The sequence below is a fragment of the Pinus tabuliformis genome, chromosome 6 (assembly GCF_031772625.1).
Source record: "Pinus tabuliformis cultivar Carrire ecotype Pingquan chromosome 6, CPIR1, whole genome shotgun sequence".
Lineage (NCBI taxonomy): Eukaryota > Viridiplantae > Streptophyta > Pinopsida > Pinales > Pinaceae > Pinus > Pinus tabuliformis.
In genome coordinates, this window is record NC_142292.1 from 1,833,431,281 (window position 1) to 1,833,455,761 (window position 24,481).

The 24,481-nt window shown below is 40.1% G+C and overlaps 1 protein-coding gene across 2 annotated transcripts in view; it reads left to right on the plus strand.

Annotated features, from left to right (window-relative positions):
• The window catches only part of LOC149266326 (uncharacterized), a 297,072-nt gene that overhangs the window by 89,591 nt on the left and 183,000 nt on the right, over window positions 1–24,481 (plus strand). For both annotated transcript variants that reach the window (XM_089430322.1, XM_089430327.1), the window contains 2 exons: window positions 23,141–23,473; window positions 23,651–23,752. In XM_089430322.1, the coding sequence (XP_089286448.1) occupies window positions 23,141–23,473; window positions 23,651–23,752 (435 nt within the window). The remainder of the gene's footprint in view (window positions 1–23,140; window positions 23,474–23,650; window positions 23,753–24,481) is intronic.

A 24,481-nucleotide genomic window follows, 5' to 3' on the forward strand; every position in this document is an offset into this window, starting at 1 on the left:
GGGCATTTAACTACATAGGAGAAATAAGGAGAAACTGAAAACCGGGGTGGGAAAATAGAGATTTTTACATGGTATCAGAGCTTGAGTGCTGAAGGGCAGTTTGGGACAGCAAAAGGAAAAATTACAGTTGCTGATTTTTCACTCAGAAAATTCCAGCAAGCTGATTTTTTCATAAACAACAGTTTTATCTTTACTACAGCAGTGCTATTTTTCAGTTTTAGGACAACAGGATGTCATTGGGATTGAGGGTGGAGGATAGGCTGGATGGGCATATAAATTACAACGTTTGGAAGGAGAATGCAGAGTATCTTTGAGGAGGCAGAAGTCTGGGATATCATGGTGCATACCGCACAGAACCCTGTTGTTGTGCCCACTGATGTTACTCAGTTGGCTGAGTATAAAAAGAAGAACAATAAGGGTAAGAGGCTAATTCTAGACAGAATCAAAGACCATTGCATTCCTCATGTGAGAGGGAAGAGCAATGCCCATGAGATGTGGACAGCATTGTCCAATCTCTACCAGAGTACCAATAAGAACCGGAAGATGGTCTTGAAGGAGAAGCTGAAGAACATTAAGATGGGGAATGATAGTGCAGCTGGATATCTCACAAAGATTACCAATGTGAGAGATGAGTTGGCAGCGATTGGAGAGGCCATTCCATCCACTGAGTTGGTGCGTATTGCAGTGAATGGCCTCCCCCGTTCATGGTTGAACTTTGCTGATGGGGTTTGTGCACGTGAGACCCTTCCCACATGGGAGAGTTTTTGGGATGATTGTATTCAGACAGAGATCAGGAAAGGACAGCTTGGGGCAGCCAAGCCAGTTGAGCAGGATGAGGACGTAGCACTGGTGGCAGGAGGCAAGAAAGGCAAAGGGAAGGAGCAGGCTTCCACAAGCAGTGGTGGGGGCAAAGGCAAAGGTAAAGGTAAACAGGGGAACACACAGAAGGACTATTCCAAGGTGAAGTGTTGGAATTGTCAAAAGATGGGACACTATGCAGTTGTGTGTCCGGAGAAGAAGAAGAAGAAGGGGAAGAACCAGGACGTGGCAGCTTCAGCAGAGATTGAAGACTTTGCAGGTCGTTTTGACCGGGAGTTTGCGTTCACTACATGTGAGTCCTCTAGTGCAGGATCACCTGCCACACAGGTTCAGAGGGAGCATGCTTTTCCCTCGATTAGCGGAGCATCTACAGGTATCTGGTATGTGGACAGTGGGGCTTCATGTCACATGACAGGAGTCCGTGAGTACTTCTCAGAACTTTCAGAGAGTGGCACTGATATTGAGGTAGTACTCAGTGATGACAGAGTTGTTAGAGCAGTCGGGGTGGGGACAGTGACATTTCAGAGGGAGTCCAAACCTCCCTTGAAGGTGTCAGAGGTTCTTTATGTGCCAGGGATGAGGAAGAACCTCATATCCGTCTCAGCTTTGGAGGACAGAGGATATGAGGTACTGTTCAGGGGAGGACAGGTGTTGATGTATCCCAGGGGCACTCCAGCTGATTCAGCTAGAGTGATAGGTGTACGCCATGCAAAGGTGTACAAGTTTGCATTCCAACCCCTTTTGGCATTGAGCAGTAGTACCGACAGCAGAGCTAGCAGTTCTGAGCTGTGTGAGATTTGGCACCGCAGGATGGGACATATGTATCATGGAGCCTTGAGGACATTGCGGGAGATCACTACAGGTGTGCCAGATTTCAGTACTGATCACTTTGATACTTGCAGAGGTTGTGCGATGGGCAAGTTTGCCAAATCCCCTTTTCCCAGCAGTGACAGCAGAGCGACTGGGATACTTGATTTGATTCATTCCGATGTGAGCGGTCGGATGTCTCATGTTTCCTTGAGTGGATATGAGTACTATGTGTTATTCATTGATGATCACTCCAGGAGGACCTGGATTTATTTTTTGAAGACCAAGAGTGAGGTCTTCAAGCGGTTTCAGGAGTTCAGAGCTCTCGTGGAGACTCAGACAGGTCGAAAGATCAAGTCCTTGAGGTCGGACAATGGAGGAGAGTACACCCTTGGAGAGTTTGTTGACTATTGTGCGGAGGCAGGCATTAGGAGGGAGTTAACTGTTCCTTACAACCCCCAGCAGAACGGAGTTGCAGAGAGGAAGAACAGATCCATCATAGGGGCTGCCAAAGCCATGTTACATGATCAGGGGTTGCCATTGTTCTTGTGGGCAGAAGCCTGCAACACAACTGTTTACTTGCAGAACAGGAGTCCGCATCGTGCCTTGGGGCACATGACTCCGGAGGAGGCTTTCTCTGGGAAGAAGCTTGATATTGGTCATCTTCATATCTTTGGATGCATTACATACTCCTATATACCCAAGGAGAAGAGGACCAAACTAGAGCCCACCGCAGAGAAGGGTATCTTTGTGGGCTACAGTGAGACCTCAAAGACCTTTCGGATTTACATTCCTGCACAGAGGAGAGTTGTTGTCAGACGGGATGTGAAGTTCGAGGAGGACAGGGCCTTTAGGAGGTCACGGGAGTTAGAGTATCTAGATCAGCCAGACCCTCAGCAGCAGTTGAGTCAGTCGCAGGGATCAGGAGGATCCGGAGGTACATCTATGAGGATGTCAGGTCCATCAGTGAGCAGTGGCTCGCCGAGCCAGAGGGGTGGTGCTCCGGGCAGCATGCAGAGCAGTTCACTAGGGAGTCCACTGATGGACATTTCACACAGTACCTCAGCTTCTACAGGTTCAGGTGCAGGCAGGAGGACAGCAGACAGACAGTCAGGAGTTCAGGCTACTGATGATGATGAGGAGGAGTTTCATTCTCCAGTGGGAGAAGTGCGCTCAGGGAAGAGGAAGCCCAAGTGGCTTCAGGACACCTTGAGAGATGCCACATCTGTTGCTGAGGCGAAGAGGCCGGTCAGAGAGAGTAGACCACCTGAGAGGTTTTGTAGCTATATGGCGATGGTTACCAACATCCTTGACTCTGAGCCTTCTAGCTATGAGGAGGCAGCTAGCCAGCAGGTCTGGAGAGAGGCCATGCAGGAGGAGTATTCTTCTATCATGAAGAATGATGTTTGGGAGGTGGTGCCGAGGCCTGAGGGCAAATCCGTGGTTACTTCCAGATGGCTTTACAAGGTAAAGCATGCTGCAGATGGCAGCATTGAGAAATTCAAAGTGAGGTTTGTGGCTAGAGGGTTCTCCCAGGTAGAGGGAGTTGATTATGAGGAGACCTTCGCTCCCGTGGCTCGATATACTTCGATCCGCTCCATTATATCGATAGCAGCAGAGATGGGTTGGAAGATCCACCAGATGGATGTGAAGGCCGCATTTCTCAATGGCTTCATACAGGAGGAGGTGTACATTGAGCAGCCACAGGGTTTTGAGGTGCATGGGAAGGAGTCCCATGTGTGCAGACTGAAGAAGGCCCTTTATGGCCTGAAGCAAGCTCCCAGAGCTTGGTACTCCAGGATAGATACATACTTGCAGGGGATGGGTTTCACAAAGAGTGAGGCAGATCCGAACCTTTACTTTATTGTGATTGGTGAGGAGCCTCTCATTCTGGTGCTGTATGTGGATGACTTGATCATTACAGGTGCAGAGAGACTCATAGAGCACTGCAAGAGAGATCTTGCGGCGGAGTTTGAGATGAAGGACATCGGCCTGATGCATTACTTTTTGGGTTTGGAGGTGTGGCAGGAGGAGGGGCATTTCTTCCTGAGGCAGGGGAAGTATATTGTGGACATCCTTAGCAGATTCCACATGGAGGATTGTAGACCCATGTCGACACTGATGATCACCAACTGGAAGAAGCTTCATGCTTCGGATTCCGAGTTGGTGGATCCCACATTGTACAGGCAGCTGATTGGTTCCTTGATGTATACCAGATATCTGTTTTGCAGTCAACACGATGAGTCAGTTTATGTGTGAGCCTAGGAAGGTTCACTGGGTGGCTGCAAAACACATTTTGCGATACTTGCAGGGGACAGTGGATTATGGTCTGGACTACAGGCAGGGAGATGGAGTGAGATTGGCAGGATACACTGATTCTGATTGGGCAGGTTGTGCTTCTGATAGGAAGAGCACTTCAGGGTGTTGTTTTGGGTTGGGTTCAGCAGTAGTGTCATGGTTCAGCCGGAAGCAGCAGTCAGTAGCACTGAGTTCAGCGGAAGCAGAGTATATGGCAGCCAGTCTAGCTAGTTGTGAGGCCATCTGGCTTCGCAAGATGTTGTTTGGCTTATTTGGTCAGCCGTTGAGACCTTCAGTGATTTACTGTGATAATCAGAGTTGCATTAAACTCACGGAGAATCCAGTATTTCATGACAGGTCAAAGCATATCGGGATCAGATATCATTTCATCAGAGACTATGTTCAGAAGGGAGCTGTGAAGCTTGAGTATATTTCCACTGATGAGCAGGTTGCAGATATCCTTACCAAAGCCTTACCACGGGGCAAGCATGTCTACTTCAGGGACAAGATGGGTGTGGTGAGGAACACCTTCCTCGGTAAGAGGGAGTGTTGAAATTTGGTACCGGAGGACAGGTGGTTCCCTTAGGCTTTGATCTTTGGCCTAGGGAAAAGTGTCCAAAAGAATTTAATTTTTCTCCTAAAGTGACTTTATAATTTTATAAAGTTAAATCTAATTTAAAAGTGACTTTAAGTGATAAAGTTATTAAGTCTAATTTTAAAGTGACTTTTATAAAGTCAATGAAAAATTAGAAAGGAAAAGTGACTTTGGAAATAAATGACTAAGTGGGTCTTTATTAAAGTGGGGTGAATTAAAAAATAGAAAGTGAGATTTAAATGAGCATTTAATCTCAGCCATTGATCTAAATCTATTTCAGCCATTGGATTTAGAGATCACCCAAAAGTCACTTGGATCACCCAAAAGTCACTTGGAGTTATATTAAAGGAGGAAAAGGAGGAAAAGGTCATTCATTCTTTCATGAGCAGATTGGGAGAAGGAGAGCAAGAGAGCAAGAGAGATTTCTGAGCAGGGAGGAGAAGGAGACAGCAGCTTGGCACACATTCCAAGGCAGCAGTTGAGCAGATTTGTACAGCTGATTCAACACATAGTGAAAGACAGATTTTTGCACAAAAATCGAGGAGCAGTTTGCTGATTTTTCTGCACACAAAACGGAGGCCGTACAGCATTTATTGCTGTCCTGTTTGCTGTAATTTCCAGATTGCTGTGAGGCACGGGAAATGAGATAAGTTGTAAATTTGCTTGCTGATTTTTTTGCTGAATAATTCTCACTGTAAAAAGGCAATTTTCAGAAATAAAGAAGAGCTCTCAAACTGGTTTTCCCCAAGAGTTGTAGGGGGTTTTTCCAGGGTCAAGTTGACCAAAAATATCAGTGTTTAAATGTGTTTTAATGGTTGTTTTTGATTGCTGATTTTTAATTCTGCAATTTCCAGCATTCTGAAAAATTTCCAGAATTTGTGTTTTCAACAATATTTATTTTTTTCAGTCTGTTAAATGTATGGTTATGGGAATGGGCATTTAACTACATGGGAGAAATAAGGAGAAACTGAAAACCGGGGTGGGAAAACAGAGATTTTTACAATCCAAAGGCTGCACCCACGAAGATCGAAGAAGAGGAGTTCGCCATGACAACTGAGATACCTCGAGGAGGGAGGTGGGCTGATTTGGAGTTGTAGTTTGTAAGTGCTACAGATGGGCAGGATCCTTGAGGAGTCCACCTCTCAGATCAATACCTTGCTACGAGAGCCCATATCAAAAGTAGTAGAATGGACTAGTGTCGGATGGTGCTGAGGAGTGACGGAGAGACAATAGTGGCTAGGAGCAGCAAAGTCTGAGCAGCGCAGAGCAGAGTTGGTAGTAGTGCAGATGGCACAGAGTAGAGGTCAGCAGTAGCACAGTAGATTTAGAGGGTCAGCGCAGAGACTAGTAGCAGTTAGTTCCAACATTCACGTGGTATCATACTGAACACAATTAGTTCAGTAATTTTGGATTTTTTTAGTTGCTTCTCTCAGTGACTGAGTTGCAGTATGGATGCAGTGTTAACAGTGGCAGTGCTAGCAGCTTATCAGATGTAGCATTTGAGAGGGAGTTGTAATACATGTTGACACCTAATCCTTTGCGGTTGGGTGAACCTGGAATGTGAACAGTCATCAGAAGATGAACTGAGCAGTCACATTCTTGTATATAACAATAGCTACCCAATGTAATAAATCGAATCAATTTTCTGAGTTTTCTGCCAAACTGGAGTTACTCCTGGCCTAACATGGTATCAGAGCCAGTTCTAAAAATAGATGTAACTCCCTTCATCTCTGCCACTGCCTCTGTCCTGAGCGCTGCCACTGCCTCTGTCCTGAAATAGTCTGCCACTGCCTCAGTCCTGAGCGCTGCTTTGCCTCTGTCGATGGCCTGACATGCCCAGAGATGCGTTGGTGCCTCTTGGTGCCTCCAAGCTCATTTCGCTCTCACGTGACCGAGTTGCGAATTCTCTCATACACCCAATGCCCATGCCCTTGGCCAAGGAATAACCCTGTATTACGAAATTGTGCGACCCGTTGACAGTGTTGGTAACTGATCTCGAGCTCGAAGGCGAGCCATCGCCGTTCTCAGGGATTCCATCCTGCATTATCGACGGAAATCTAGAGCCGAACCATGGTGACTTTCAAGGGACGATTGCTTCAAGCGTTTGTATATTCCAGATTCTGAGTACGCGGGCTTAAATGTGAAGTCAAGGTATAATCGTCCGCATCGTAGACAGTACTTCATTTAATTTAATTTCTTTGACGTATTGGTGAAGGCTTTCCGGAAAGAGAGCATAGCTATCGCCAGTGGAAGTGGGAGTTCCAGAACGGAGAAGCCTCCTTGTACGCCGCTGAAAACTGGACAGAATCCTTTCTTTCCCATGTGGGCTGCAACGAAAGTTTTGAAAGTTTAAAGTGCTGACGGCAAGGTCACAACGTTTTGAATGCACAGTCGTATTAACGTTTGAGTGTTGAATGCGCAGTGGTATTATCGTTTTGATGTTTGAATGCGTTTACATTAATGTTTGAATGCATTTGCATTATTAACCCCGTTGAATTAAAGCTGAAAACTTCTGATAATCCCCATTTCTAAACAACTCTTTGACCAGATCAGCCAGTGCTTTGAACTTGGGCATCGAGCATCACTTTATGTATCCTTGCATTATTTTCCAAAAGAGCTCCCAAAATACCTGATGCAACCATAACATCGCCGCATACATTATGTAGAATTACTTGACCAGAATGCTCCTGAGTTCCAAGACTCGAAACTATGAACAGCAGCCGCTCTTCGGTGGAATAGGCTGACTCCCACCAACATTCACTGTGCCAGATTTGCTGATTTGCCATCCTCTTTTTTATCTCTGGTCATAAATGCTTCTTCAACATTAGTGGCATTCTTTGCACTTGTCTCGAGAAAAGGAATCCCACTAAAAGAAAATGAAAGGGGAGGATATTTTATAAATTTTGGAGACATTTGAAGAAAACTTAGTGCATAAAGAATTTGAAATCTGTTGCCCTTTTGAGTACAACTTCATTGTATATCAGCAGAAAGTTTTTTTATCAGCAGAAGTTTTTTTATCAGTAGAAGTATTTTTTACAGAATGCATTCAATCATCTCTATGGTAGGAATAGTTCTCACTGGCAAGGAGAACTATCCTGAATGGTCTCGGATGATAAAACACACCCTCATCTTCAATGAGTTGTGGAAAAGAGTGTGTGTCGGAGAAGGAGACAATGACCCAGTGCAGCCTACATCAGACAAAGAGAACTATCCTGAATGGTCCCGGATGATAAAACACACCCTCATCTTCAATGAGTTGTGGAAAGGAGTGTGTGTCGGAGAAGGAGACAATGACCCAGTGCAGCCTACATCAGACAAAGATCTCGTCATTTGGGAAAACAAGAACAGCAAAGCCTATGCATTAATCGCAGCATCTATAAATGAAGAAGTAAGTCGCCATATTTCATCATATTCAACTGCCTTTGAAGCTTTACAAAAGCTGAAAGAACTCTATGATTCACATTCTGCACTTGAAGTTGTTGAGCTCATGATTAAACTCTTCACTCTTGAACTGAAAAATAATGATCCTCTTGCTCTTGCATCTGAAGTAAAGTCTATAATGCATGATATTAAATCCACTAAGGTTGAGCTGGATATCCCTCTTATTCTATGAAACCGGATTCGTCCAAAACCCTGGACGAATCCCGAATCGGACGAATCGGACACGATTCTGTCCTGACACGTGTCATTATGGAAGGACTCGTCGTGTCCTCTTGTGGCACGTCGTGTCCAGGGGCGTGTTCAAAAAATCGAAAACGTGTCACGATTTTCAGATCGAGTCCTGGTTTCCGATTCGTTTTCGGGTCTGCTGCTAGGTTTAAAGGGGCTGTCTCTCCCATTTGACGGTAATTGCAAAGGAGTCCGGGTCGTAAAACAGTACCGGATCTATTTTTCTAAGTTACCGGATCCAATCCTTTGGGGTCTAGGATCCACAGATCTGATCCGGATTCACCTAAATGCGTCCCATAACCAACACGTGGTGTATCTATGTTGCGTGGAAATGAATCTTGAAATCTGGAACCAGATCCTGAAATATGGAAACGGATCCTGTGTAACTTTTCCATGAGCGTATAATTGGAGTCATCTCAACGCGTAATGTTTCCCCGCATTCCACATTTTATGGACAAAGCTCATTTGAAATCTTTAACTTTTAATGTAATCTTTAATAATTTTATTAATACGAAAGCACATACCATTTTTAATTTAATTTTTAATATAGTTTATATAAAATATCTCTTTGTAAACATAATGATAAAGAAAGATAGTTGACGGAATAGGTGATGTTTTCATTCTTGTGCTTAAAAAACCTACCCATTCACTTTGAATCAATCACAGTTTGGCTAGAATAATAATATGGCTACGCAAATTAAAAATATATACATGTACGTGAATTATTAAAAAAAAAAGGTGGATGCATCTCCATCCAAACCAACAAAGGATAAAGGGAAGTTATAAGCCATGTTCGTACAATTTTGTACACAAAGAGGTTAAAATTATCTCCCCCCTGTATTTAGTACAGTTTGGGTTCATAGCTACATTTATTTGAATTTTGTATGTACTATGCATGCTAATAGCTATAGATGAAGAATCAAGATCTATGTTTGAACTTTGAAATCAATAAATTATTAAATTTGTATCATTAATTAAAATTTGTATAAGAAATATGCTAATATCTAATTTTTAATGTATATATATATATATATATATATATTTTTAAATATATTATAAATTTATATATATATATATATATATATATATATATTTTTTTTTTTTTTTTTTAATAAAATAATATATAACGTGTCCTGTTCCGGGGTCAGCGTGTCCCGAATCCGACACCACGAATCCCGAATCCTACGTGTCCCGAATCCCCGTGTCAGGTGACTTAGCTCTTATTGCTTTTCTCAAGGCACTCTATCCTACCTACTCCAATTATCTTGAGTCTTTACAAGCAAATGGAAATCTTAAAGATATAACCTTTGACTCTCTTGTGAAAAAGTTTGCTGAAAGAGAGAAAGCCTTTGGAAAGAAGACAGCTCCTGAATCTTCTGAAGAGACTGTGTGCCTTGCTCATAAAGAAAAGCATCTTGCTCAAGATTCTACAAGAGGAAGAGGTGGATGAAGAGGAAGAGGAAGATACTTCAGAGGCAGGGGGGGCAGACATTCTCAAGGAGAAAAGGCAGATCTGCATTGCATTCGCTGCAAACGAAATGGATCACATGATGCTTCTACATGCAAGCTACCATGGGACAAAATTGAGCAGAAAAGAAACCAGTAGAAAGGTAAAACTGATGATACAAACAAAGGTAAAGCACCTGAATCCGCTCACTATATTGAGGCACAATGTAACATTGGAGTAAATGAAGATTTGTTTAATGCTTCACTTGCTTCTTCGAAAAATGATTGGTTGCTTGATTCAGGAGCAACCTGTCATATGACTCATAGAAAAGATTTTTTTGAAGATTTCACTGACAATGTTGATGGAGCAGTGTACTTTGCAGATCAGTCAAAAATCAAGCCATCAGGGCTTGGCACAATCAGGCTTAAACTGCCTGGTCTTCCAGACTTTCTTCTGGATCATGTTCTATATCTCCCACAGCTCAAGACAAACTTGCTGTCCTTGGTCCACATCCGCCAGCAAGGTCACTCCATTCATATGTTTGATGGCAAGCTTGAGGTAAGAAAAGCATCTGACCACTCACTTGTCATGAGGGGAATAGAAGAAGAAAGACTTCTCAAACTGCAAGGAACCTCTGCTCATGCACAACATTTCTCATACATTTCTCATCATGAAGGTACACTTCCATCAAGTTTATTATGGCATGCTAGATTTGGACATTTAAACTATGACAATCTCCGCTTATTGAAGAAAAATGGTGTTGCTGGTTTGCCTACAATTCCTAGGAAACATAAGCAATGTGATGCTTGCATTCTAGGAAAGCATAGCAAACAGTCTTTTCATGATTCACATTCAAGAGCACATAGGAAGCTTGAACTCATTCATTCAGATTTATGTGGTCCAATGCCTATTCCTTCTGCAAATGGAAATAAATATATCATGACATTTATTGATGATTACACTAGAATGTGTTGGGTTTATTTATTGAAGAACAAATCTGATGCTTTTCAAACATTCAAGAATTTTCATAAATGGATTGAAAATGATGCACAATCTCATATTGGATCTATTCGCACTGATAATGGAAAAGAATATACATCAAATGAATTTGAACACTATCTTCGCCAACATGGGATCAAACATCAAACAACTGTGCCTTATAATCCCCAACAGAATGGTGTAGCTGAAAGAATGAATAGAACAATCTTGAATATGGTACGATCCATGCTTTTCTTCAAAAATGTAAAGATAATGTTTTGGGCTGATGCTGTTCTATGTGCTGCATATATAAAGAATAGATGTCCATCTAATGCTATAAGAAACAAGACTCCTTATGAATTGTGGTATGGACATGTTCCTTCGGTAAAACATCTCAGGATCTTTGGTTCCACCTGTTATGCTTTGATACCAAAGGTACATAGAAACAAACTTGGTGCTAGAAGTCGTAAGTGTATCTTCCTGGGGTATTCAAACACATCTAAAGCATACCGCCTCTATGATGAAGTAAATAAAAAGTTTGTTGTATCTAGAGATGTCATTTTCCTTGAATCATCCAAATCTGACAATGTTGTTGAGCGGCAACTTGATTGCTTGGATAGATTCGCAAAACGAAATCATTTCAAGAATTTGATAATCAGATTCCACATCTTGAAGGGGGGATTCCTATACTAGAACAACATGTGGAATCTTCTTCTGAAGAACAATCTCCTCTGCATGAAACTCCAACAACGGATGATGCTATAAGTGATGTAATTGATAGAATTGGGAGACTCAATCTTGATTTAGTCCCAACTCAATCAACAGAGCAGCCTGGACCATCTCAGAAAGGTCCCCCAAAGTGGCTGACAAAGACACTTGAAAGTGTTCATCCTGATGAAATTGGAAAAACAGGGACCAGAAATTCAAATCGACAAGATGGAGGTGAGGTAGATGACTCTAATTCACCTGTTGATATGGATGTTACTTATGATTGTGAATTGAACTTGTCTACAGATTTTGAACCAACTTCCTTCAAAGAAGCTGCTTCTCATGATGAATGGAAAGAAGCGATGCAAAAGGAGTATGATGCCCTCATAAAGAATGGCACTTGGAAGCTGGTTGATCCTCCATTTGGAACCAAACCAATTGGCTGCAAGTGGGTCTACAAGAACAAATACAAAGCTGATGGCTCACATGACAAACACAAAGATAGGCTTGTGGCAAAAGGTTTTGCACAGAAAGAAGGGGTCGATTATGAGGAAACTTTTGCCCCCACAGCAAAATGGGCCACCCTCTGGACACTCTTTGCACTAGCAGCTCAGAACGGTTGGAAAGTCCATCAAATGGATGTAAAAACTGCATTCTTGAATGGAGATCTAAAAGAGAATCTTTTTATGTCCCAGCCTGAAGGATTTGCTGTGAAAGGACATGAACAAAAAGTATGCAAACTTGTGAAGTCCTTGTATGGCCTCAAACAAGCACCGCGAGCCTGGTATGAAAAACTAACTGAGCATCTTCTGAAACTCAACTTCAATCATTTTGATCTTGATGATGCAACTTTATTTGTCAAGAAAGTTGGCAAAACAGTTGTATATCTTGTGGTATATGTAGATGATCTTTTAATGACAGGGAACAATGAAAGCTACATTGCATCCATAAAGAAGGAATTGGGGAAAAGTTTTGAAATGACTGATTTGGGCTATGTTCATTACTATCTTGGCATTGAAGTAACCCAACATCCAAAATCCATATTTCTTTCTCAAAAGAAATACATTGGAGATTTGTTAAACAGATTTGGCATGACAGAGTGCAATCCTCTTTCTACTCCAATGGAACAAAACTTAAAGCTCACATCTATTGAAGGAAAGGAATTTGAGGATGCAACAAAGTATAGACAGCTTGTAGGAAGTCTCATCTACCTCACTACTACCAGACCAGACATTTCATTTACTGTTGGAATCCTCTCCAGGTTCATGCAAAAGCCTTGTGAGGGACATTGGTCTGCTGCAAAAAGAGTTCTAAGGTACTTAAAGGGAACTCAAGACCTTGGAATCAAGTATACACAGGTGGACGACTTCAGCTTGATTGGATACTCTGATTCAGACTTCGATGGAGACAAAGAAACTGGGGTATCTACTTCAGGATATGCTATGAGTCTTTTATCAGGAGCTGTCTCCTGGAGATCACGCAAACAATCAGTTCCAGCAGATTCCACAACTGAAGCAGAATACGTGGCAGCAGCTGAAGCAACGAAAGAAATTGTGTGGCTCAGGAAAATTCTTGAAGATTTGCAGGTAAAACAAGTACAATCAACTCCACTCATGATTGACAACACCTCTGCAATAAAGTTGGCCAAGAATCCAAAGTTCCATGATCGTACAAAGCACATCAATACTAAATATCATCTGATTCGACATCATGTTGAGGCCAAAACAATCCATCTCCGTCATTGTTCCACAAATGAGCAAATTGCAGACATCTTCACCAAAGCGCTTGGAAGAGAAAAGCTTGAAAGATTCAGAATGATGCTTGGACTCACCAACATCCCTTCAGATTAAGGGGGGGAATGTTGACACCTAATCCTCTGCGGTTGGGTGAACCTAGAATGTGAACAGTCATCAGAAGATGAACTGAGCAATCACATTCTTGTATATAACAATAGCTACCTAATGTAATAAATCGAATCAGTTTTGTGAGTTTTCTGCCAAACTGGAGTTACTCCTGGCCTGACAATACAGATGTAGCATTGGTAGTGGCAGTGTCAAAGGCAACAATACAATTGCAGCAACAACGCAGTAGTTGGTGGACAACATGTCAGACATCAACAACGCAAAGGACGATGCTTCAGAGTCAGAGTAGTATGCAGCAACAGTATATAGCTAGAGCACATTCCTCATGAAGAGGGAGTGTTGCTTTGGGGTAGCATCGCATGTGCTCTAGGCCTCAAATTTTGCATGGAGGCTTGGGCACATGTATTCCAAAGAACCCATAAACCGTTTTGGGAAATTCCACTAGAGAAGATTTTATTAAAATAATTAATATTTTTAATGTAGTTCCTAAGTCTAAACTTTAGGAAAATTAAAATATTAATGGGTATTAATCTAATTGTGGGTGTAACTTTTAGAAAAAGCTGGAGATCAAGTCAAAACGATCTGAGCCTTTGATTAGGATTTAATCTAGGCCGTTGGTTGTCCAACATAAATATATAAGAAGGGGCTTGAGGGTCATTTGGAAAACACACCAAGAAATTAAGAGATCGAATTTATGAAGTGAGAAGTTCTCAGGAGGAAGTTCTGATTGAGGATATTTCTTGTAGTTGAGGGGCAGGGATAGTATCTAGAGAGAGAGATTTTCTCAGTCGGAGAATCATAATCAGAGAGAGGCAGAAAGTGATGAGAAATGACCTAGAGAAGAGTGTGCACTAACATCTCTTCCTTTAGAGTCTTCAAATGTGCATGGTCTCTCACTCTCTTTAGTTGCTATGGTTTCTTGGTCTTCAAGGAGTATCTTGGAGGTCTAGGGTTAGGGTTTTTCCTTTGGAGATTGGAGATTAGGTTTATGTGATAAAACCCTTGGGTGGAATTGTGAAGAAGATGAGGAAGAGAGGATATCTTGCCTTGGAGGATGTGTTGGAGTGATTCTTGCATATTGAATCTTCTTGGTTGCTAGGGTTTTGTTGATTTGCCCTAGCTAGAATTTGGAGAGTTGGGAGGATTCGTACTAGCCTTGAGAGAAATATATGGCGTGTACATTACTTCATCTTGAGAATATTAATGACGCTTCCAATTGTCCAAAAATTGTGCAATTTCCAGATTTTATTTTTCAGGTATATATTTTCTTTGTGCATAGTTATTACAGCCATATATGTCTCGTTGTTTTGACGTAAGTAAAGGGACCATTGCGAAGTGATTTGACAACTAAGTGAAGAAATTAAGGAGTTGATTTTACTAATGCCATACTGTTGTTATATTGATGTAAATGAGTATCTTTCAGATTTGGTTATGGGCTGATAAGTTGCCCTAAACGGGCTGAAACTATGGCTTTGGATTGGTATCTTTTCTCCTTCAATTGTTAGGAAATTAGTTTGTTTCGAAGTGAAACATTGTACTATTTATGCTATTGTTTTGTACCTTGTTTTACAATAGCCTCAAGGCTGAAAATTCATGGGGCTAAGATCCAAGAAACTTTATAGGTGGAAGGTGAAATTTCTGTTTTGTATTGAATTTTGAATTCTAAGAAATTTCCACACTTTTAAAGATTGATTTGATGAAGTTTATGATACGTTTGAATGTAACTTCATTGTCATCATATTGGATTGGTTGGGATTTGCTTCTATGTATGATCCATTTGTCGAGACACTACTCTTGTCGGCTTTTGAACATGTCGGAATGAATGGTGTGATTATTTTATCTTTGAGGTTTCTACGAGTTTCATCATTATGTAGATTATCTTCTGGATACATCGCATTAGGCTTCTTTCTGATCGACGTTTCGAACCAGCAACGATGGTTCATCTTCACCATCGTTGCTGGTTCAAAACATCGATAAGAAAGAAGCCTAATGCGATTTATCCGGAAGATAATCTACATAATGAATGGTGTGCTATCAGAGTGTATAATGCTGCTGTATTTCATTTGATAGGGGTGTCCCTTAGCACCATATCTCTATATGATTATAATATATGCTCTTGGTTACTTGTTGGAAGCAACAAGAATGCAAAGGAAAATGAAAGGTATCTCTTTACTAGATGATAAGTGTTGAATGGTGTTGTCATCAATCCTAATGTCCGTTATTGAACGCTCTTAATATTTGTCTGAAGCTCCAAAGGAAGAAGCCCTAGAAAACCCTAGAAGCCCTGAATTTGTTTGAATTTTTCAGGATGAAGATCAGTCAGATTACTCCTAAGATCACCATCATTAGATGCTCCTTGTCAGGCCGATTCTGGTGGTATATGGCACACCACAAAAGTCCTCATAGTTTCAGAGATACGTCCAGTCAAATATGCTATTCCCATCTTGTGATCAAAAACCCCAAAAGAAAAATGATGTGGTGACATTCTATTGGTGAAATTATGGTAGTTTTCATAAGATGAAGGAAGAAATTAAAATTAATTTTTTACGGTCAAATTTTGGAGGAAAATGTTAAAAGAAAATTTCAAAATCATTATTAAAAAGAAATTTTTGAAAATTCAAATGTTGCCTTCCCTCCAAGGCAAGTCAGTCTCAAAATTAAATTATTCTTGGTCCCTCCTTTGTAGAAATTCGACCTTCTAAGGGCCCTAGCCTTCTCTATAAAAGTTGATTGATCTTAATCAAATGAAAGTGTATTCAACATTGACATATCTCTATGGCCTTTGGACATTATTTAAAATTAATGTAGGTCGAAGTTGTTATTTTGGGCTTAATGTTTATATTTTTGGAAGGGATTCGCTAAAGTCATTCGATTGATCTGAAGCAGTTTATGGGCATATCCTCACTAGCTCTGAAATTCTAAGATCGTATACTTTACAATGCTCTTGTCTATCTCATATGGTGATAAAATGCTCAGAATTTGAATTCATACGCATCAATGTGGCTCTGTGGGATTGTGATCCAATCAATTGATGTAATTATGTGATGTGGGTTTCATCGTTGTAGCAGGAATATCAACAACCATCGAGTCATATCAAGAAATATCAATTGCCATGACAATGTGTAGAGAACAGTGATTTTGACAGAATTTTGTATAATAGAGGTTGTACGCAGGATAAAGGACAAAGGCTTATAAATCTAATGTGAATAATGCTGATAGTCTTTTATTGAAGCTAGTGAAGTTGATATTGTTGTTTATATGGTTGCCTATTGCTGAGGTTGAGAATTGTCATCATTAGTATTGCTTGAGTTTGCTAGTGTTCATTTCATGTCGAGATATGATTTGCAGAAATTACTTTGCAAGGTCTATATGCCAAATAAGAGATGCTAGGGTTTCTTGTTGATCTACAGATTTGACATTGTTTGAGATTGATGATGTTGTTGAGTAGTGATAGAGTTTCACAGTTGTGCAGAAATCACATTGATTACTTCTTGTAGAAATGTTGAGCAATGAATTGATTAGTGATAGAGTTTGATGCAGAAGTAGTGTTTGACCGAGTCTAGGGTTTTTTGCACAGATTGAGCAAAGGCAGATTTGATTGACCATAGATTTGTACTGCAGATTGTCCTATTGAGCACAAGTGGATCTAGCCTAAAAATTGTGAAATGTGGTTCGCTAGTTGATCAGGGTGGCAGGGTGGTGCAAGGAAAGAGAGTGGCGTCTCCTTTAGGGTGGAGCCTGAGAACACTTTATGGTGTCAGTGTTGAAAATGTAACTAGTTTCAGTCTTCATAATTGTTGTTGCACTCATTTCAATATGTATCCTATGTAACAAACAAGAGAAGAAAAAGAAAAAGTTATTGTTATTAAAGCATGGGTTTCATGCTCTTTATTGATGGTATTCTAAGTAAAAGCATGTTCTTCATGCTTCTATGGTTTGTTAGGTCTTATGATTTATTGTCATGAGTCAAAGGAGTCAGCATCATGTTTATAAGACCGTTCCACTCAAAATGTAATTGTAAAAATAATTATTTTTAAGTCTAGAAAGTCCTGGAAAATCCAAAATTATAAATCGGCCCTGGCAGTTACAAGTCGGCATAAGGGAGGGAATTTGACCCCCTAGAAAGGCTATATAAAGAAGCAGTTCAACCATATTTTGCACTCACTCTCTCACAAGTTCGATCTATCAATAAGAGTGTTTGATTTGTAGCTGGGAGAAGCAGAAAACACAACAAAAGTCTAAGAAACAAGAATCCAAGATGGACGAAAAATCACTGTTTTTGGTCTCTATCTCTCTCACATGTGGGAAATTCTAGGGTTTTTGGTCCTGCAGAGGAAGGTCGATGTTGTAGTAGGATGAAGTGCAGAATCTTGTAGCTGGAAGGAAGAATACCATAGCTTGACCTCATTGACCTTGGGAGGAGCTGTCTTGCTCTAGGAAGGTCTCAAGAGGAAGCAAGATTAGGGTTTCTAGAGAAACTACAAGGCTGAAATTGTAGAGTCGAAGTTGCAGGATGAGTTGTTGTATTGAAGCTGGCATGTCGAAGTTACAGTTTGTAGCTGGTTGGTGCAGAATCGACGAAGGACTTCAAGAAGGGCTAACTTGGTACTTGGAGAAGGACTTGGTCTAGTGTTTGGGTCTTTATGTCTCAATTGAAGAAGATTCTATAAGAAGAGAAGAGTTTTCTTGGTTTTCCCCTTAGAGGGGTTTTGCCCTGGCTGAGAGCCTAATTTTTGTGTCCTCTAATGTTGCTGTTTCGTTCTTGATATTTTTTTAATGAAAAGATCTAACTAAAGAACGTAAAGAAAATTAACTAAGATTCACAATTAGGTATCAAGGTTAAAGGAAAATAAGATTTAATAACTGCCACATTGCATTTTTCCAACACGCAGGGTTGTTCTAGGGTAGGTTGGAGCTTGCATAGGGTGTTGGAGTGTCTATATAGTTGCAACTGGTAAATAGGGTGTTGGAGCATCCTTCACGTCAGAGCTTGTAAATTAGGGCATTGGAGCATCCTCCCAGTTGCAGTTGGTAAACCAGGGCATTGAAGTGTCCTTAAGGTTGAATCTTGTAAACCAGGGGTTTGGAGATGAAAATCTTGAAGTAAATCTTTTGAAGGCAAATATTAAGAAGAGTTTGATGGTTTTTCTCCTGAAAGGGTTTCCACCTAAAAATCTGTTGTCTACTAGGAAACTAGATTCGTCCAAAATAGGCCACGTGTCCGAATCTCATGAATCTGACATGATTCGATGGGAATTCAAATCCAAAAATGGGACACGACGTGTCCTAACGGGACACCATCGAATCCCAGTCGTGTCCCGATTTTGGGATTCGAACCCCAAAAAAATGAGGGTTTATGAGGTTTATGAGGGAGGGTTTATGAGGGTTTATGAGGGAGGGTTTATGAGGTTTGTGAGGGTTTATGAGGGTTTATGAGGTTTGGGAGGGTTTATGAGGTTTGTGAGGGTTTATGCAGATATTTGAATTTTGTATGTACTATGCATGCTATAATGTTACTAACTTACTTTGTAAACATTAAAACTAACATCTTGGGAAGTGTTTGAGCTCTCTGTTGGTCCAATTTGGAAACTGAAAGAAGCTACACAGTCAGAAATAAGAGATGGATATATTCATGCATGTATGATCTTATTTTGACACTATTTTGATGCCCAAATTCTCTTGAATATATCGTCAAGGGTTCATGAGTGAAATGCAGTGGTTAAAGTGACCAAATTGATAAATTGGCAGAAGCAGCTGTTTCTGCAGATTTTAGTGACTGTGATGATCGCAGTGGCAGAATTTGCAGTGTCAGTGATAGTAACAATCACAGTGTGCACATGGACAAAACTTAGAAGTGACGAGATCTCACAACATGATAGTAGTGGACAAACAAAAGTAGTGACAGTCATAAGGATGTTGCAACCTTTTGTGCTACAGTGACAAGATCTATGATCAGTGAACAAAATTTATGTCTATGTGAGGGATTGCTTATGTTGCTCTGAGTTTATTGCTTGCCTTTGTTACTATTATGCAGAGATTTGATTGATAGTGGTTTCAAGAGTTGAGGTAAAGTTGCTGCTTGAGATCTATTTGACGGGGTTTGACAAAATTTGCAGAGAATAGTGATTTTGATAGAATTTTGTATGATAGAGATTGTATGCAGGACAAAAGACACAGGCGTATAAATCTAGTGAATAATGCTGATTGTCTTTTATTGAAGCGAATGAAGTTGATATTGTTGTTTATATGGTTGCCTGTTGCTGAGGTTGAGAATTGTCATCATTAATATTGCTTGAGTTTGTTTGTGTTCATTTTATGCAGAGATATGATTTGCAGAAATTAGTTTGCAAGGTCTATATGTTGAATAAGAGATGCGAGGGTTTCCTGTTGATCTACAAATTTTTGACAGTGTTTCAGATTGATGATGTTGCTGAGCAGTGAAAGGGTTTCATAGTTGTGCAGAAATCAGATTGATTACTTGCTGCAAAGATGCTGAGCAATGAATTGATTACTGATAGAGTTTGATGCAGAAGTAGTTTTTGACTGAGGCTAGGGTTTCATGCACAGATTGAGCATAGACAGATTTGATTGTCAATAGAGTGTATTGCAGATTGTTTCTTTGAGCACAAGGGGATCCAGTCTGAAAATTGTGAAACGTGGTCCGCCTATTGATCAAGGTGGCAGGGTGGTGCAAGGTAGGAGAGTGGAGTCTCCTTCAGGTTGGAGCCTGAGAACACTTCAGGGCGGCAGGTTGGTGCTAGTGCTAGTGCAGGTTGGAGCCTGCATAGGGCATTGGAGCTTCCGTCCAGTTGCAGCTGGTAAACGGGGTGTTGGAGCATCCTTCAGGTCAGAGCCTGTAAACTAGGGCATTGGAGCGTCCTTTAGTTGCAGCTGGTAAGCCAGGGTGTTGAAGCGTCCTTGAGGTTGAAGCCTGTAAACTAGGTGGTTGGAGCCTCCTTCAGTTGGAGCTGAAAATATTGACGTAAATCTTGTGAAGACAAATATGAAGAAGTGTTCGGTGGTTTTTCTCCTGGAAGGGTTTCCACAAAATCTGTTGTCTATTGTCTTGATGTGTGTGCATTGTCGAATGGTGTTGTTTATTGTTCATGTGATATTGATTTATGTTGATCTAATATTAATGATAAATAATGCTCTGTGAAGTTAAAAATACTAATTGAAGAGAAATATTGATTCACCCCCCTCAGTATTTCCAGCAATAACCAACTTCCTAATGTCCACTTTACAGATGTATCAACTCTATTGATCCAACATTCTATAAAGGGTACGATGTTATGTTTGAATATTATTTCAAAATCCATTGAGGCAGTTGTTAGTGATGAGAAAATATATTTTTTTCGTTAGGAAAGAGGATCCCCCACACAAGGTTAATTAGAAGTCGAAGTACGTAAAACCAAGGGTGATTATTCGATATTTGCATAACCCCTTTTGTGTATAGTTCTTTTCTTGTGGATCAGTGGAGGTGGATCATGGGAAAGTTTGAAAAGAAGCCTTTGGCTTGGTCCCTTTTGGCTTGCCACTCACTGGGTGTATTGTAGTTGTGGACAAATCCTGATCATGAAAACATTTGTATTACTCCCCATCTCTCTTTCCTTGCCAATTGGTGTATAAAGTTTTGGAATGTGTGCTGTAGAGCTCTCTTGACGAGTAGCAGGGAGCGGCAAAGTAGCTTCCTTTGGTGGCTTGGGGCATATGTACCTTACCCCGAGCTCAAGGGTATTTGGGCGTCAAAAATCCCAAGGGCTGGCCCTTGCAGGGAAATAGGTGATACAGACAATGGAAGGGGTTGTCTATTCAGAGGGCTTAGTGTGTCATCAAAGTTAGTAGACTCGTTGTATTGGTGGGATTAGAGGTCCTTTGCAGATATGTGATTAACGATAATGAGAAGGCATTTGTGATCCTAGGTTCAGTTTTGCTCAAGAAGGTATGGGTAGCTTGGCAAACAGTCTTTGGATTTCTCTGTTGTTAGTTTGTGGAGACCCTGGATGCTTGGGATCTAGCATTCTGACCAATTTGGACATTCCAATGTTTAGGGGGTTAATTGTGCTCTTCAGATAACACAATAAAACGTTGGTGTAGAAACGATAGCGTTTTGGAAGGAATTGTAGAATTAAAACACTCAGTAGGGTTACACATGGAGTACTTCTAATGATATTAGAAAGATTTTTGCCACTAACAAGAATTCTTTAAAGGGTCTTTGTTGGATGATTCCAGAGAGTCGTTTATTTTAAAAATAGATGCATGGGGAAAGCCCTATATGGAAGGATCAGAGATGGTGAGGTGGGAAGCCTATTTATATCAATGATATAAAGGAACTTTATGAGCGGGTTATGTACTCGCTGATCTAGGTACTGGCTTAAATAAAAAGTGGGGGCTTGGAGATCTAGTGTAGTGGTTGTTGAGAATGTGTTAGTCCATTCAGAAGGCTTGTGCCCCCTTTAACCATAATGTTCTGGGTTGGTATTGTTTCAGCAAGGATCGGTTGGTAAAATTAAGTTGCAGAACGTCAGCATTAGCAATTTAGCCTGTGCATTGTGAATCAAGACAATTCAACATGTATTTTGGAAATGTTTGTTTGCCAGAGCTTTTTGGGCACAGTTTCAAGGTCAATTTCATTCCTTTCTTGCCGCTATGCTCTCATGGAAGGGGTCTCTCCTGGGCAACGCCTGGATGGTAAAGGACAGCTGCAAATTTCTATGGCTTTCAGTTCATTTGGGTTGCAATTACCTTTCCGTGGAAAGATCATTGTAAAGTTACATTCAATGAAATTCGTCACCTCCAACTCTTGGGGATTTGTAGAGTGTTAAGCAAGAGTTGGCTCTAGTGCTGGGAGTTCATTGACATGCATTTTGTTGGGATATTGGGTCTCTCCCTGTTTGGCCGTCATCTCATGTGATGGTCTTTTTAGCTTTTTTAGATCACGAATTTCTCATCACCCCAGTTGTCTGCATGATGTAGCAACATTAAATCCTATGTATTTATTTTTCTCTGAAGTAACATATGAAACATTTAAAAAATAATAAAAAGATAAAGGGAAAAGTGAATATTTATTTTTCTTAGATAAATATTTATGTTATGCTATGAAAAGTGAGGTTCTTCAGTATTTACATGAGCTGAGGTCTGTGTTGTGTGATCTTTATTTATGATTTCATGACATGTAAAAATCCTCAACTTTTTCTCATGATATTTGGATTTTTTAATGTATTTTTTCATACATCAACTTTTTCTTAGTTTTGTGTAGTTGTCAAATTGACTCTTCCATTTGGATCTGCCATATCGTTGCTATGTATAAGTTTGACTTTTTCTCTCACAGATGAGGAATTGAAAATATTGCAAAGTACATCTTGATAACCATGTAATCTGAATTGCTGGGTTAGATTGCAGAATGTTTTCCTACAAATTTCTTAAGAATTGTTGAATGAACCTAAAAGATAGCCTGTAGTCAGGATGCAAGCTTTCCAAAAAGCCAAAGAGCTTGCAGTTTTGACGGTTTAGTGAAAGGTTTTTCTTCATTCTCTAAACCTTTTTCTGGTTTGTATTTTGAGTAGAGGATTAAATCAAAACCTCTACAATTTGCTGTCTATATTCTATTAGACATGGACCTTTGCTAATATTTGAACTTTGGCCGACTCCTTTTCCTTATTGAGGCAGATTTTTCATATTTTTTTAGAAAAGTATCAGTCTATTTTTATTTTTGTCTAATAAATTAATACTTAGATATAAAATGCTCTGCCATATAAACCTAACATCTTTCATTAGGTATAAATTCTGCTGTTCAGTAGATACTACAATATACTATCCTTGCATTTTCCACCCTATCTCACCTACAGAGTCAAAACTGTCAAAACTATAAAATATCTATATTTGTTTTTGTTGTACACTTGCAAGCATCTAGATTTTTTGTTAGATTGATGAAAGCATATCAGGATTTGGTTCCAGGTTGGCGAGAATGATTGCGTAATCATAATGACACATGAGCCTAACTGGCTTCATGATTGGTATTGGGGTGGCTGCACTGGAAAGAATGTTGCTCATTTTATAAAAGACCATTTGAAAGGAAGATGCCGGCTTCGACTGGCTGGAGATTTGCATCACTATATGCGTCATTCTGCTGTTCCATCAGCAAAGCCTGTTTATGTGCAACATTTACTTGTCAATGGCTGTGGTGGAGCTTTTCTGCATCCAACTCATGTATTTTCCAAGTTTCGACAATTTCTTGGAGCCTGTTATGAGAATAAGGCTGCTTATCCAACTTATGAAGACTCTAAAAGGGTAGGAAAATAAAGAGGGTACTATTACCTATCTGTTATGTAACTTTGTTTTAAAGTGAAGATTACAGTGCTTTTTTGTATTATTGGATTTCTCGTTGTAAGTGTGTAGGTTTTCCTTCTAAGCTACTTTTCTTTCGGTTGCATCTTAATCCTAATATTACAGTTGGCATGCTTACAGATTGCTTTGGGTAACATTTTGAAGTTCCGTAAGAAGAACTGGCAATTTGATGTTATTGGAGGTATTATATATTTTGTGCTGGTGTTTTCCAGCTTTCCACAGGTAAGCATTTACTGCACACCTGTATATGTGACTAATCATTGATTTAATGATACACCTGTTATTTTTGCTGTCATTTCATGAAATGAAATTAAAGATATAATGTTAATGAATCTAGAAATGTTATTGAATGTTGAAATGCATTGGAAATTATGAAAGATTGAGATGATTATCCATTGGTTTTACAGACTACAATCTCATTTAGATTGTATTGTTTTTGTTTAACTTTTAGCAAATTAAAAATTGAATAAAAATGAAGCAGCAGACAGGAAATTTTACAAGATGCTGGAGCGTGTTTAAAGGGTTACAGTGATAATAATATAAGATAATTTTATCAATGATTGACAAATGAGCACAAAAATAGGTCAAATTGGACCGAAAGATACATCCAGTGTAAATACAATGTGGAAGTGTAAAAGTAGCTCCTAGGCAATACTGAAAGTAAGATAAAGATCTTTCTTTCTTCGGGTTGATGAGATCATGAATACTATGAGAGGACTGGGAGGGAAGATCACAAATAAAGTCATCGTTCAAAAGATACTAAGATCTCTCCCATTGATATTTGACTCTAAAATCTCAGCTTTAGAAGACAGACAAATTCTAGCTTATGATGAGTATGCATGAGTTGCATGGAATTCTTACAGCATATGAAATGAGGACAGAACAGGAAAATCCATCCAAAAAGGAAGCAGCTTTCAAGGTTTCCAAGAAGACAAGGAAGAACAAAAAAAA